The 14,618-nt window shown below is 40.9% G+C and overlaps 1 protein-coding gene across 1 annotated transcript in view; it reads left to right on the top strand.

Annotated features, from left to right (window-relative positions):
• The first annotated feature begins 5,002 nt into the window (after nt 1-5,002).
• tbcela (tubulin folding cofactor E-like a) overlaps nt 5,003-14,618 on the top strand; it is an 11,251-nt gene continuing 1,635 nt past the window's right edge. The window contains exons 1-7 of the mRNA XM_019861196.1: nt 5,003-5,756; nt 6,067-6,255; nt 7,703-7,842; nt 8,058-8,240; nt 10,292-10,422; nt 10,586-10,702; nt 12,567-12,678. Coding sequence (XP_019716755.1) covers nt 6,108-6,255; nt 7,703-7,842; nt 8,058-8,240; nt 10,292-10,422; nt 10,586-10,702; nt 12,567-12,678 — 831 coding nt within the window. The 5' untranslated portion in view covers nt 5,003-5,756; nt 6,067-6,107. The remainder of the gene's footprint in view (nt 5,757-6,066; nt 6,256-7,702; nt 7,843-8,057; nt 8,241-10,291; nt 10,423-10,585; nt 10,703-12,566; nt 12,679-14,618) is intronic.

The following is a 14,618-nucleotide window of genomic DNA, read 5'->3' as shown; positions in this document are numbered from 1 at the left end:
GTTTTATTTGTGGCGGTTCTTTCATAAGTAATGCTAAATTGCAGTGTCTGTACATCTAAACAATTGTTGGACAATCCATACCCTTGTATATGTGGTTGGTTCACTTGGAATATGAGGCAGGATTAATTTAATCTACAATCGATTACTCACTCATAACCTGAATACGTTTACTTTTTGCTCAAATAGAACCATTTGCTCAAATAGAACCATTGCTGTTTGACTGCTGAGGTTAATGAAAACGTAATACTGTGCTATGTCCGCAAGGGGACACCATGACACATTACTCCAGAGTGGGTTAAAAAAAATATGTACGCGCGCACGACATCTAAACCACGGTTTAAAAGAATTTTAATGTATTTTCTCAACCTTGATTATCGAAGTCGGTGGATGAATCTCAACACCTGATTAGTTACTCGGAAAATCCGCCCCACGATGATGGATATTGGACTGTCCGGATGGATTGTCCGCGTGAGCACCGCTCACTGACATTGATGGGTGCGTTGACAAATTTATGAACACTGCAAGATGGACCATGGAATTAAATTAAAAACTTTAAATTTATTTTGTATTTTTGGTGGATCTGTTAACATCTTTTGTAATTGACAAGTATGCATTTATTCGCATTAGTTCTTATGCGCCAAATCAAAATAAATACAAATTTGCCGAATGAACTGGTTCTTTTGAAGGACGATTTCGATTCAAGAAAATGAATTAAATCTGCGTTTTTTGCTGTGAAGAATCGGAATAATTACGCATGGTCGGGGGGCTGCAGCTTTTAGTCATAAAAGCAAGTTGACAGCTATCAAAATGAGCTGATGCACATTTTCAAAATTGACCGGTAATTGACAAAAGTGGTACATTGTATTAGCATTGGCATTTTGGGAGTTTACCTCTCGACTTACAGTAATGGTAGAGTAATGTACACAAATTGATGATCCCATTAACCCTCCCCCCACTCCCAACGTATCTGCGGTCATGTGGAAATGACTGAAGCTGGAATCTTTTTCAAGACTCCTTCATTTTTGCTTCCTTTGCAACTGTGAGACGAAATTACTGAAACAATCAGGGCCCACATCACGACTTTTTCCTCCAATCTGGAACCAATGCGTGAACACAACAACTGACGTCACGTCCGGGATGTTGGGAATAGCAAACGACAGCTGAGATGTTTTCCAAGGGATGTTGAAAGTGGTTGTTAAAGGTATGTAAAATGACTCTGTAACCAACCGATTAAGAGATTCTCTCGGGGTCATTAGCGAGTTATTGGTAGACTGTTGTTGCTACACGTTTTCGATATCGGACTAACAAGATGCTGATGGGGGTCAAAATAATTATTTGACCGTAAACACTCCTATAGACGTGTATTCACTATTCAGCTATCGGTAAAACATGTCGTCCGACTTTCGTAACTGTAATACGAGATGCTGTGAAGAATACGAGATTTGTTTTTAAAAGCGGGCTTCATTCAAAGTGATGCCAATTCTGCGATGTACGGGGTTTGGTGACTCAGTTATTCCATTGAAATACCCCGTCGTCAGTTCTTGTGACTCGCAAAGACTTAAATGTTATTTCGACCATAACAGTATGGGGACTTTTGTTTTGACGTCCCTGAAATTACAACTTTTTCTCGCCTTGCTCCTGAGCGCCATATCTTCTCACCCAACCGAGTAGTCGTTGGTGCATCCCTGGCTACCATCGTCCATCCATTTTCTAATCCGTTTATCCTCACAAGGGTGGCGGGCGTACTTGAGCCAATCCCAACTGTCTTCGGCTGGAGGCTGGTTGCCAGCCAATCGCAGGGCACACATAGACAAACAACGATTCACGCTCACAATCACACCTAGGGACAATTTGGAGTGTTTCATTAACCTGCCATGCATGTTTTTGGAATGTGGAAGGAAACCGGAGCACCCGCAGGCACGGGGAGAACATGCAAACTCCACACAGGAAGGCCGGAGCCGGAATCGAACCCTGCACCTCTACACTGTGAGGTGGACGTGCTCAGCAGTTGTCCACCATGCCGCCAGTAGCTAAAAAAGAAAATCTTATATCACTATTGTCCAATGTGTGCACATTTTATGGTTACTTTTTTTTTAATCGAATCCACCGCGATGTTTTTATTCGCTGTCATGTTGATGCGCCATTTTGCTTGTTTTAATCGGGCTTACATTGAAACTATAGAGAAGGAAAAACTTTCACAACTCACCTAAATTGCACAGAGTAAGCGAAACATAAAATCAAAGTAGTGAAGTGTAATATTAGCCGTATGTATTATTAGCCTTATTTTTAAGCTTTGTACAGTTAACTCTCAGCAAGTACTGTATATAATTTCTTATGAACAAACACAGTGTAGCTCAGCCTCTGGCTACTGACCGGCTACGTCTTTGCTACCGATATGCTTTGGGGCTACATCAAACCAATTTGAATAGCACTGCAGGTCAAAAGAAAACTTGCATGGTGCAAATGCAATGCAAAAAGACTTGTTAAACACGCTTGAACCAATCAGTCAATCAAGAAAATACACATTGTTGATATCATGATCTTTTGAGAAACTGCTATGCCAAGGCTGTCTTAAAGGTTGGAAGGCAAATAGTTTAGAATTTATTTTTTTGTGCAAGTTTTGGGGTGGCTCACGGCTTTGCATCCCACAAGCTGACCATACTTAAGGATCATTATTTGATATGTTCATAAATTGGATGATGACACAAAGCAAAAAGTTTAGGAAAAAAGATTATTTTGTATATGCCGGGGGCTAAAAAAAAAAACCCAGTAGGTAACCTGCAAATGGCCCTCGGCCCGTAGTTTGGACACCAGTTGTCTACAATAGGTGGTGCCTCAAAAAGAACACCACGGGTTGCAGTTTTTCCATTTCAATGGGTTCGTGCCTACTGTATAAGGGTCAGTCACCAAGTGTGAGTGACCGACAGTTATTAGTTCAGAATTGTGCAGTTCAGTCACAATCGACCACATCGCTCTGTGTGGTAGGCCTAACATGCAAGTCTGTGTGGTTGTTTAAAATATATATAAATGTATATACTGTATGTCTGTTTTCAAAGTCTATTTTTTATACAATGTTCATTCTATTCTCCATACATCTATAAAGGTGTGTCAAGACAAGAAGAAAATACAGATCCCGGTGTTATAACAGTTAAGAACCACTGATTTTGATGAACTTTTCTGATTACAGCTGCAAAGTAAAAATACATCAGGAAAATTACAACAATAGTAGCACTACTTTACATTTGCAGGGGAGGAGCAATTTGGCTTTAGACACTACCACAATTTACCAGCAGGCCATTTTATTACATCAGCGATTGTAACAAGATCCTTTAATATTTTTCCCCCGTCTGATGATCTGATGGGCCACTACATAATGTATGCCTTTCTACTGGAGATTCCATAGCAGTCTCATTCGAACTCTGCATTCAAAGAGCCCCACTACTGGAGCAATTTGGCTTTAGACACTACCACAATTTACCAGCAGGCCATTTTATTACATCAACGATTGTAACAAGATCCTTTAATATTTTTTCCCCCGTCTGATGATCTGATGGGCCACTACATAATGTATGCCTTTCTACTGGAGATTCCATAGCAGTCTCATTCGAACTCTGCATCCAAAGAGCCCCACTACTCACCACACTCATCATTTTAATAAGCAACATTGTAGTACAGTACTGTAAACCAGCAGTGTGTTGCATTTTAAAATGAGCTGGAATATAACATTTTATGTTCCAATAGTTCAAGGGATATTTAAATAGAGGGCATATTGTTTGCTAGCTAATTTAGACTGCACAATAATTGTAATTGAAATGTGGTTTAACTGAAATATGTCAGCCAGTGGCAATTAAAGCTTGTCCTTACTTCTGAGTACCATCGGCCATTGATCTGTCCATTATACAAACCACTTATCCAGTTAACGAATGTAGCATGTGCCCAGACCACGGGGATCGACACCTTAGTTTGGCCGCGGGACAATTTTTTCCACACAATCCTATCACAGGCCGAAATTAGCTTTTCATCAAGCAGACCTCTCAACTCAACTCAACTCAAATGTATTTATAGAGAGAGCACTTTCAAACAGCCATCGCTGCACACAAAGTGCTGTACATGGAGCAACTAACATACACAACAGTAAAGCAAAACAACAAATCGGTATCAAAGACGGTAGAGAGCACCAAACAATATAACTAAGACCTGTTGGAACAATATCAAAAGCTTATCACGGTATTGATGTCACGGTATATTTATTGCAATATCCTCCTGACTACCAGGAAAAAAAAATGTTGTCCAATCACATTTATTTTGAAATTCCCCAATCTATGTGAAGTAATTGGACTACTCCAAAAGAAATTTTTGAAATTCCACCACATTTTTTAAACACTTGAATACTAGGCTCAAATACACTTAAAACAACTCAAACAACACTTTAACGTGTTCATAAGAGTCTTATAAATAAAATGCCAACAGCATTTCAGGACAAAAAGTGTTGATAAAAAGTATTACTTTTCCTCTTCCCATAAAAAGTGCTTGCACTGAGGGAAGCCATTTTCTTACTTTTTCTAACCCCTACAAATTTGGTATCATTGGAAAGCACTGAATGTCCTCTTTAGAGTAACAAAAGGAGTTAATGCGATTGGATGCACTGGGTGGGAGATATTAAGGTTTACAAATGTCCTCTACAGAGGTCAAATTTGAACTACTGGTAGTCAGGAGGATATGATGTGAAGGCTCACTGTACGGCAAGAAACTTCACTGTATCGCATGACAGTACACAGTCTGCTCGCTAATTTGAGTTATTGTATATCTTCACTGTATCGCATGACAGTACACAGTCTGCTCGCTTGAGTTATTGTTGTATATCCGTGTTTTATGTGTTGTGTTTATTATTTAACTTTATGTTAACTGTTTTGCTAAGCGCTTTGTTACAGCTGCCGCTGTTGTGAAAGCGCTATACAAATCATCATGTCTTGTATTGTATTCATTATTTAAAGCATTAGAAATGTGATACTGTCTATTAATAGTGATTTTGTTTGCCGAAGTCCAAAAATTCAAGTCAACACAGGAACAGGAACTCTTAATAAAGGCAACACGGGTATAGAGAAAGCCAAGTAACAAATAACCCAGTTAGTTTCTTCTCAGTCCTGACTGAGATGCTTAAATTTGGAGGGTTGTCTCTTATATGGAAGTTGCGCAAATCGGAGGTCCAATAGTCCACTATTCCCAGCCAGACGACTTCATATGCCGGCGTGAGTCTGCCGTCTCGCTCGGTCGATTGTAAAGCGACGCCAACACAGAAGTAGACCGGGAGAGTCCATAATCAATGTTTCCTTTAATTCACATTAGTTCTCCCTATTTCTTTTGATTGGAACATTAATGTAGCTACCGAGCGTATTTGTATAGCTCGCTGGAGAAATGTTTCGTGTTCCAATCAGTCTATTTCTTATGACGTATCTCGTCGTTGGTTATGCAGCCAATCGGGTGCCTGAATTGTGGCTACAGATACGCGATTGGACGTGTATCAGAAACCCGGAAAAGAAGCGCCTCAACGTGACGTTGCTGTGAAAAAAACATTTCAAGCAGAACGTCTCATTGTTTTGCCGCGAAACAAAACCACGGTTATTAACAAGGGACTTTTAATACCTTGACTAGTGTGACATTCTAACTATAATTTTTTTTCATCGTCATCTGGCAGGCAAGATCTACTTGGCGGCGACCCAATTTTGGCCGACACCTGCCATACCAGATGACTTGAGAGGTGATTTTCACAGTACAGTACTGTGCACCTTTAACTGATCGCCATTCAATGACAAGGTAGAGACGGAGAGAATTCAAACTCTCATTCAAACCAAATTCCTTTTTTTCTCACCAAGTTATGTTTTTGGAGCATGGGAGGAAGCTGGTGTATGTACCCTGAGAGAAATCACAAAGGTGCAGGGAAAACATAGATTCAAACCTAGATCCCGGCCCAAATCTTGGTGCTGTGGGACTACAGTGCAAACCAGTAAATCTATTGTGATCTGTGAATAATCTGGCCCACTAATATCTGTTGTGTCACTGCTATAATCCACGTCAAAACAGGGGGAAACTGTACCAAAGACAAAGCAATGGAGTCACCAGTGTGCCAGGAAGGCCGAACCTTTGTGGAGGTGATCAATGAAAAGTACAGCCCGGAGAATTTTCCGTGTCGTCGAGGTCTTGGAATGGGGGTGGTGGTGGTGCCCACTGCATGTCCCCAAGGGTCCCCCATGAAAGGTGAGCTGGATAACTTTTAACTAATCGATAGATGTGTGCATATTGTGCTCTTCTCATCACTCTTTTCTCGAGTGAGCTAATTGTTAGTGTGTAGAGCATAACACGGTGAGGTCAGTTTAATTGTGAAAAATTAATGGAAAAAATGTCTAAGTCAGAGGTGCCCATTACGTTGATCGCGATCGACCGGTAGATCGCAGACTCGTCCCAAGTCGAGCGCGAGGGGTGTAGAGGAGAAAAAATACAACCATTTGTGTGTCTTTGTGCATGTTGGTAATATATTTTTGTGTTAATGTGCACTGCACCCTAATCATCCTATCAGTCTCATTTCACAAAAAAGTATTAAAAAAAATACAATAAAATAAAGCAGGTAAATCTTTTACCTACGGTGGCGCATGACCTGTGTCACTGGAAGTTGTTAGTGCTCAGCAGTCTGCAATTACAGCTTGTGATCAGAGCTCTTGCGCTACATCTTTTATGTTTTCATTATTCTCATTCAGAGTTTGTTTCGTGTACAATTCACCGAGGGCACGGGCAAAGAATAGGAATCTAGAGGGCCAAGGGAAGCACTTGAAAATGGTAGGTGTGAGCTCCGATCGTTAACAGGCTGCAAAAGTGCGTCGCATGCCTCCGTGTCAGGCTGTTGCTCATCATGGCGTGTGTTTGTGTATGTGCGTGCGTGTGTGCGGTAACGGGTCGATCGCGGGAGGTTGTTGATCGAAAAGTCGATCTTGGTCTAAGTGATTCTTGGGCTAATGAGCAACATAATGGTAAGCATAAATGAAGGATACTAGCAATACCAACAGTCAACATCCTCGATGTATATCTTGAACCTCGATGCTGAAACCATCTTTTTGGAAAAGAAATGGCAACATTTTAGATTGTGTATTGTGTACATGATTTAAAACAACTGATAATGCTTTTCAGTTTTAACATTGAAACATCTTGATGATTCATAAAATGGAAGCATACAGTGGGAGAAACACTGTTCCGTTATGGGACCCTGTCCATGTGATAAGCACGAAGACAATGCAGGATTTGAGACTGTGAGCAAAATGGTCGCAAATATGAGCTATTTTTCGGATACATGATACTGTCCGTATTTACACTATTGTGACGGAAAGATTGTCCGATATACTAGTAGGCCATAGTGACGTTCAAACACACCCATGCCAAAGGCTATGGTGTAGTATGTGTATGTATGGTGTTTCCTAACATGTTGATAATGAAAAATGACCTTTGAATCGATATAAATAGTTATATATTTGGATTTTGATGCACTACACATTTTAGCAAATCATTGAGTAATAGTGCATGTGCCTGTTTAATTTTAAGACATTTATGATGCTATTAAGTAAATTAAAAGTACCGGTACATTGAATTTTTAATTATTAACTCCCCAAAACTTCCTATAGTCATATTAGTGTAATTTTCCATGTTTTTTTTTCAGACCGCCTGAACTTGCCCAGTGTCCTGGTGTTGAATGGATGTGGAATCAGCAAGGCAGGTGACCAAAGTGAAATTGCAGCCTTTTGTGCCCATGTCATGGAGCTGGACCTGTCCCACAACAAGCTGCAGGACTGGCATGAGGTGCTGTCTCTGGGTTTGTTCATTTATTCACTTTCAGTATTTCCGGATAACCCGCAAAAATAATGCAGGTTGCTTAATGCCTTTGTATTAATGGCACATGGTTTCCATGTAGCCTATCAGCTCAGGTTTATTTTCTGGGCTCCTGTTTTTGTTAGCACACAATCCAACAGTGACCGAAAAAGATTCTCATATCAACATTTGCTTTTTTTTTTCAGATCGGTAAAATTGTGTCAAACATCCCCAATCTGGATTTTCTTAATCTGAGCTCCAACCCGCTAGGAGGGATGACGCTTGAGCCACAGTGCGCTGAAGCATTTTCTCGGGTCCGACGTCTCGTCCTCAACAACACCCAAGTGTGCTGGGACACTGTGATGCTGCTCACCCCAGCCAATCGCACGGCATACAGACAAACCACCATCCGCACTCACACCGAGGGACAATTTTGAGTGTTCAGTCAGCCTGCCAAGCATGTTTTTGGAATGTGGGAGGAAACCGGAGTACACGGAGAAAACCCATGCAGGCACGGCGAGAACAAGCAAACTCCACATGGAGCCGGGATCGAACCCCCGACCTCTGCACTGTGAGGTCAGCGCACTAACCACTGCACCACCTGGCCACCCTAGATTTTATTGACTTTCCAAAATGCTCCAAGTGTCCACTTTAGTGCCTGTGACAATCCTGGATGCATCATTTTTTTTTTTTTTTTTTTTTTTTTTCCCACAAAACCAATGAGCCATGAGACTTTTTTGTCACTATCTCCCTGGGTGAGTTTCTGCTTAATCTGAATTTTGTCGGTACATTTTAGGTCCATGATCCGTATAGGTCTCCAATGCAAAAAGTTCTCTGCTCATTTGTCCAAGTCACTTTCAGAAAACGTTATTCCAAGTTCCTTTTTTTAAATTCAGAATTTCAAACAATCTGAAAAATGAGATAAAAAGCTTTATTAGTAACAATATGATCAACCGGATTGCAATCCTTTTGCGTCACCCTTGGTTTGGTTTAATTCAAGGCTATAAATTGTCTATAGGCACGAATGCCCATTTGGTGTCGGTTGTCCCTTGCTCTCACCCTCTGTGACCCGAGATGAGTGTTAGGAAAACGGATGGAAGGACATTTTACTATTGGTTTGTAATGCCTTCATAAATAGTTGAAAATATGAACAAACCTGTCACAGTATCCAGAAGCTTTGTGTTATTTACAGCTCATCGTTCTCCATTTCACTTTTTAAGCTGTGCATTAAATTGTATCCGAGGAGAGCCTGTGTTCAATCTATTTTTAGAGATATGAGAATAGAAGGAGCCAAAACAGTATTTGTAGACTTGGTGTTTGAATTTATTCATCCTGTTGTCTTTTTTACCTGTTTACAAGTGTATGTTGAAACCAAGGGCGGTAATGACTAGGATCCAGAAATACAAATCCACGTCACTTCCTGAGGTCTCTCGTATAAATAAAAATGAATACTATGCTCCTTATTAGAAGCTACTGATTCATTCAAATGTTTGAAATTAAAAAATGCAGCGCATGGTGTCACAACGGGCGATAATGAGCTTTATTTTGAGGAGTACAACACACATTTGTCTGTGACACTTTTGAAGCGTTATGTTCTGCCAGCAAGCATGGACAGGCAATTTGAGCACACATTTTGATATGTGGTAAGGTAACGGGTAAAATGAGTAGCAGGACCGTGTCATACTGCGACAAAATCATCGACTGTGCCCAAGGAGGCCAGACAGAAGCATGGGTCAGGAATATTATGCCTGCATGCTAATAAACACGGCCTCCAGAAGCAAAGGAGACGGACGTTCCCTCCACAATTTCAAACTGTTTCCAGGCCTCATGAATGTCTATGAAATGCTTTTGTCAGGATTTCCTGTCCAGTTGAACATTTTTTTTTCTATTCAGCAACAAGTGCCCATGAATTTCTCCATCACCAGCACGGATGATTTCTACAAGGAAACTATAATATGTTGAAATGGACTTTGTTCATATTTTTGGGTGGCTTGGTGCTGCTTTGCTAATATTTTAACTGTGTTGGATCAGGATGGATGAGTTATGAACTCAGCATTTCTGTTTTTGGTCAATAAAAGAATTGATTGTTCAGAAAAAATATTTCAACTTCATACAGTTGTGGTTAGAAATGCATGTTGAAATGCCATTCTTTTAACCCTTTCAGGGACAGTGATTACTACAGTGGACAGCTTATCAGGTTACAGGGTGCATGAAAGGGTTAATTGCATTATTTTGCCTCAATGTCTACTTATGACCAAACCAAATGCTTATATTAAAGCTTGAATAGGATAGCTTTCCAAAACTCCCCAGCTTAACTCCACACAGAAATTAACCCAAAACATTTTGAAAATTAACTGGACGTTTTCCACCCCATGAGCAACTCTTGAAGCAATTATTAAAAGTAAAGTCATCTCTGTACACTCTTTTTTTTTCATTGTGACCAGGTCTTAATCGATGGGAAGACATTGAAAAGCTCAACTTCTTTCCTAAGCTGGAAGAAGTGCGATTACAAGGAATCCCCTTACTGCAGACGTACACAAATGAGGAGCGGCGCAGCCTGATGATAGCGCAGTGAGTTCCATTAAAAGCAAATGCCTTTAGGAGATTGTTTTGGTTTCTTTTAACACTGCATGCTCGGGACACTTTCTCTCCATCTGTCAATTACGCTGTTAGTGCATTTTTACACCGCGTTCCAAATAGCTCTCTGATAGCTTCATCACGATTGTGTCTGTAGGCTTCCCTCGATATCACTGCTGAATGGAAGCGTTGTAACTGAAAGTGAGAGAGAAGATGCTGAGAGGTTCTTCATCCGTTACTACTTGCACTGTCCCGAGGAGGAGCTCCCTCACAGGTTTGTGCGCTTGCTTGCTGCCCTCTACTCCTCACCTACCCGTCGTACTCCATAAAACACAAACCTGAAAGCGGAGCTAAAGTGGACTGAATCTTCAAATCTCATCTAAGCCCAAATGGGTAGAAGCGTTGTAACTGAAAGTGAGAGAGAAGATGCTGAGAGGTTCTTCATCCGTTACTACTTGCACTGTCCCGAGGAGGAGCTCCCTCACAGGTTTGTGCGCTTGCTTGCTGCCCTCTACTCCTCACCTACCCGTCGTCCTCCATAAAACACAAACCTGAAAGCGGCGCTAAAGTGGACTGAATCTTCGCATCTAAGCCCAAATGGGTGGTGATGATGATGGCAGTTGGTCACCAGCGCTTCTCTAGCCCTGTAGCCCCAGAGGTCCCCAACCTTTTTTGCCCCACGGACCGGTTTCATGTCCGACAATATTTTCGGGGATACAACAATATATTATGATATGACCTGCGTGAAAAGTGTGGTATTTTCGAAACATAATAATAATGGCTGCAACATTCTCTGGTCGCTATGGTAATGTTTAAACGTGCCTTCCAAAATAAGATACAACGCAAATAAAAAGTGCATGAAAAATACGACTCACCATCGCAACTTATTATGCAGAGTAGGCTTGGTGCGTGTGAATCTCCCGTTGAGAAAAAGCCATATTTTAAATAGGACTCCTCATACTGTCTATTAAATGTAGGCTTCTTTTTGTTGAAAGTCGTAGGCTCCTCTTCTGTCTCTTGGCTGGGCCTTTTCCCCTTCCCGAAAAACTTTTCAAAGACGTTTGTTTTTTTATGCAGTAACCTATCACATGACCGAGAAGCGCGCATTCACCTGCGTTCACCTACTGTAGACTGATATAACAGAGAATCCGGTAATTTTTCAAAATAAAACATCTTTCAGATTCCGAAATGAATGAAACGGAAGGAATGTAAGTTATTTATTCTTTCTGTGCGGCCCGGCACCAAATGACCCGCGGACCGGCGGTTGGGACCCCTGCTATAGCCGATATAAAGTAGACTCACCGGCCCCTTGATTAGTTTCACCCAATCAAATGAGCCCATCGCAAGATGCCTTTGTAAGGCTGGTGATAACACTCGGATTTGATGGACCCTGGCAGAGCCGTTTCATTTAGTAGTTTAACGATTCATATTCACACATTCCACCAAAAGTAATCAGCATGAATACGCCCACGACTTTTGAGTTTCCATGCTTGTGGGACTTAAAATTGACTGTTACCTTTGAATGCATGTTGGGTGTTGACTGCAACTGTGAGGGAACGCTCTGACAGTGGATTAGGTCTCTGGAGCAAATTCTCTGTGGCTTTTACAGAAGAATCATACGCACTTACGCGTCTTTCTTTTCATAGTCCTCATAGCAGCATAATAGAGCGAAACAAAAAGATGTTTTAAATGGTGTTGCAGTTGTAGATTACAATAATAACAGTGTCGTGAAAAGTAAAGCTTGCATCTGCATGAGAAAGGGATGCAATATGGTTTGGTAGCTTCTTGTAGTTGGTGGGCATCCCCGACTTTTTTTTTTTTCACTTAACCCAGATTTGTTCATTCATTGAAAAAATGTGTAGTCTGTCTGTATCACGAACCTTTCCTCACCCAGGAGTAGAGTCATCTTTACAGTAATTTGGATGAAAAAACGTTCTATGCCATAAATATGAAATCAAAATGAAAACTGCCCCCAAAAAAAGTCAACAATTCCTAAATTTTACTCCTCTATTTGGCTTGCACATACGGAGCGGTGCTAGCTGGTTTAATGCGCACCGTTTATAACCACAAAGCATTGTAGGTCGGGACCATCTTAACCGAGGGCTCTCTGTGTAAGTGTATCTTTTTTTTTTTTGAAGATACCATTGTCTGGTAAACAAGTACGGGAAGTTGGAACCTCTGGCTGAGATCGATCTCCGACCACGCTGCCATGCGCAAGTTGAGGTTCACTGCGAAGAAAAAGTGGAACAGGTCTGTCACTTGCAACATGATTTATTTCCCCTCACTCAAAGCCTGGAGAACAATGATATTGTACAAATCCAATTCCAGTGATGTTGGGACGTTGTGTTAAACGTGGATAAAACAGAATACAATGATTTGCAACTCACGTTCAACCTATATTTAATTGAATACACTACAAAGAAAATATATTTCATGTTCAAACTGATCAACTTTATTGCTTTTAGCAAATAATCATGAACCAGCCAACCTATGAAAAAAAATTCCAATTTACAGTCCAAAAACTACAGTATATTATTTTTCAAAATTGTTCAGCCCTGCTTTACATGACGGTGTTTGGTCCCATGGCCCTTTTCCAGCGCGCTTGTGCTAATGCTAGTTCCCGGCCAGTGCCCAGGTTAGCACCTCTTCTTTCTTTTCCACCACTGAGATTGGCTCTCGCTTTGGTGCTTGAAACTGGTGCTTAAGATGTGGGCCAGACGACTACCCAATTACTACCCCGTTTCCACCAAAAAAAGAAAAAAAAAACTTGGTGCGCGTTCTGCGCCAAGGCCAGTGCTCTGCTGAGGTGGTGCTTCACAACTTCTTCTGATGAACCTGTTTGATTTTTCACCGGCAAAGACCCAAGTAGGAGCGACATCATTATGTCCTCGTAAAGCATCCAAATGTCACCGCTTAGGTCGACCTTTACCCAAGGTAAAAATAGCGTATTGCCTGCCACTCGCAGCTCCGAGTTTCCTGAACGCAAGATACTTATAGCTGCTCTGCCATTGGCTATGACCTAGCATCTTTCTGGCATCCCATTGGCTAAGAGGGCCGCTACCGAATGTGTCTCTATGTGTAAATAGATAGAGATGTGTCTAGGCAGCGTCCTCGTCATTCGACCATCGGGCCATGAGGCGTTCCGATAGTTTTACGTAAATGTGAATCACCCAGAAAAAGTGTTCACCAGTCGGGCGATCGCTCACTATGCTGCTGTTTGCCTTGGACATTTTCGAAGGATTGTTAAAAATCGACAAAAGCAAACGTCCTTGGATCAGTTCTTTATAAAACGGCAGGCAAAAACCGCTTCTGAGAGAGAACATGGAATAAAGAGGGCAAAAAATGATGAGGATGCAGTTAAAAGTTAAACGACCATCGTTTTTATTCTTTACTCTATTCTTTGTTTTTTACATTAGGCACAACTCTCATTTATTGTTCAATAGTCTAATTGTAACATGTATTTGTTACAAAATGTGATGCATTTTTATGCTTTACAAAACATTTATGTCTGAATTTTGGGTGAGCTTTGAACGGATTAGGGTATTTACATGGAAAATGCGTCTCTACTTACAAAATTTTCTAGTTAAGAAATTTCTTCTAGAACCAATTAATTTCCAAAGTAGAGATACCACTGTATGTAGTATATAACAGTCAGGGACAATGTTCCCTCTAATTATTTTTGTGTCTGGGCAAACACACAAACACCCTGAGCGGTCCCATGGACCACTGTGAGCAACATGCGACATGCAAATTGTGGTCACGCAGTATCATATGCATCATATACATTCAAGTTACATGTTTTCATTAAAACAATAAAATTATGGCAATAGTTTCTATCAAATGACTTCTTTATTAAGTGTGTTTGTCCACTTTCAGTGAAAAACTCAAAAGTTATGTAACCAAAAGTGTAGCATATTAACATAGCTGTTTTAACAATGTTTTGTATAAATTATGGCAAAACTTGGACTGCCATGAACTGCAATGTGACAGTGTCCTTACTGAGGCACCATCGGAGGTTAGCATAACCATTCTCTGTATGTCCACTTCAAGCTTGGAGTAAAACTGAGTTACTGCCTGCACGATATCCTGAGCAGCGCATGTTGTCAGCTGGACTATTCCACCAAACACAGTTTTATGATTGAAACTATTTTTCTCTCTGTATTTAATGTACAAGACGAGTATTTTGTGCA

The sequence above is a fragment of the Hippocampus comes genome, unplaced genomic scaffold (assembly GCF_001891065.2).
Source record: "Hippocampus comes isolate QL1 unplaced genomic scaffold, H_comes_QL1_v1.1 scaffold122, whole genome shotgun sequence".
NCBI lineage: Eukaryota > Metazoa > Chordata > Actinopteri > Syngnathiformes > Syngnathidae > Hippocampus > Hippocampus comes.
The sequence above is the reverse complement of the archived record's forward strand: the minus strand, read 5'-3'. Positions and strand labels throughout refer to the sequence as shown.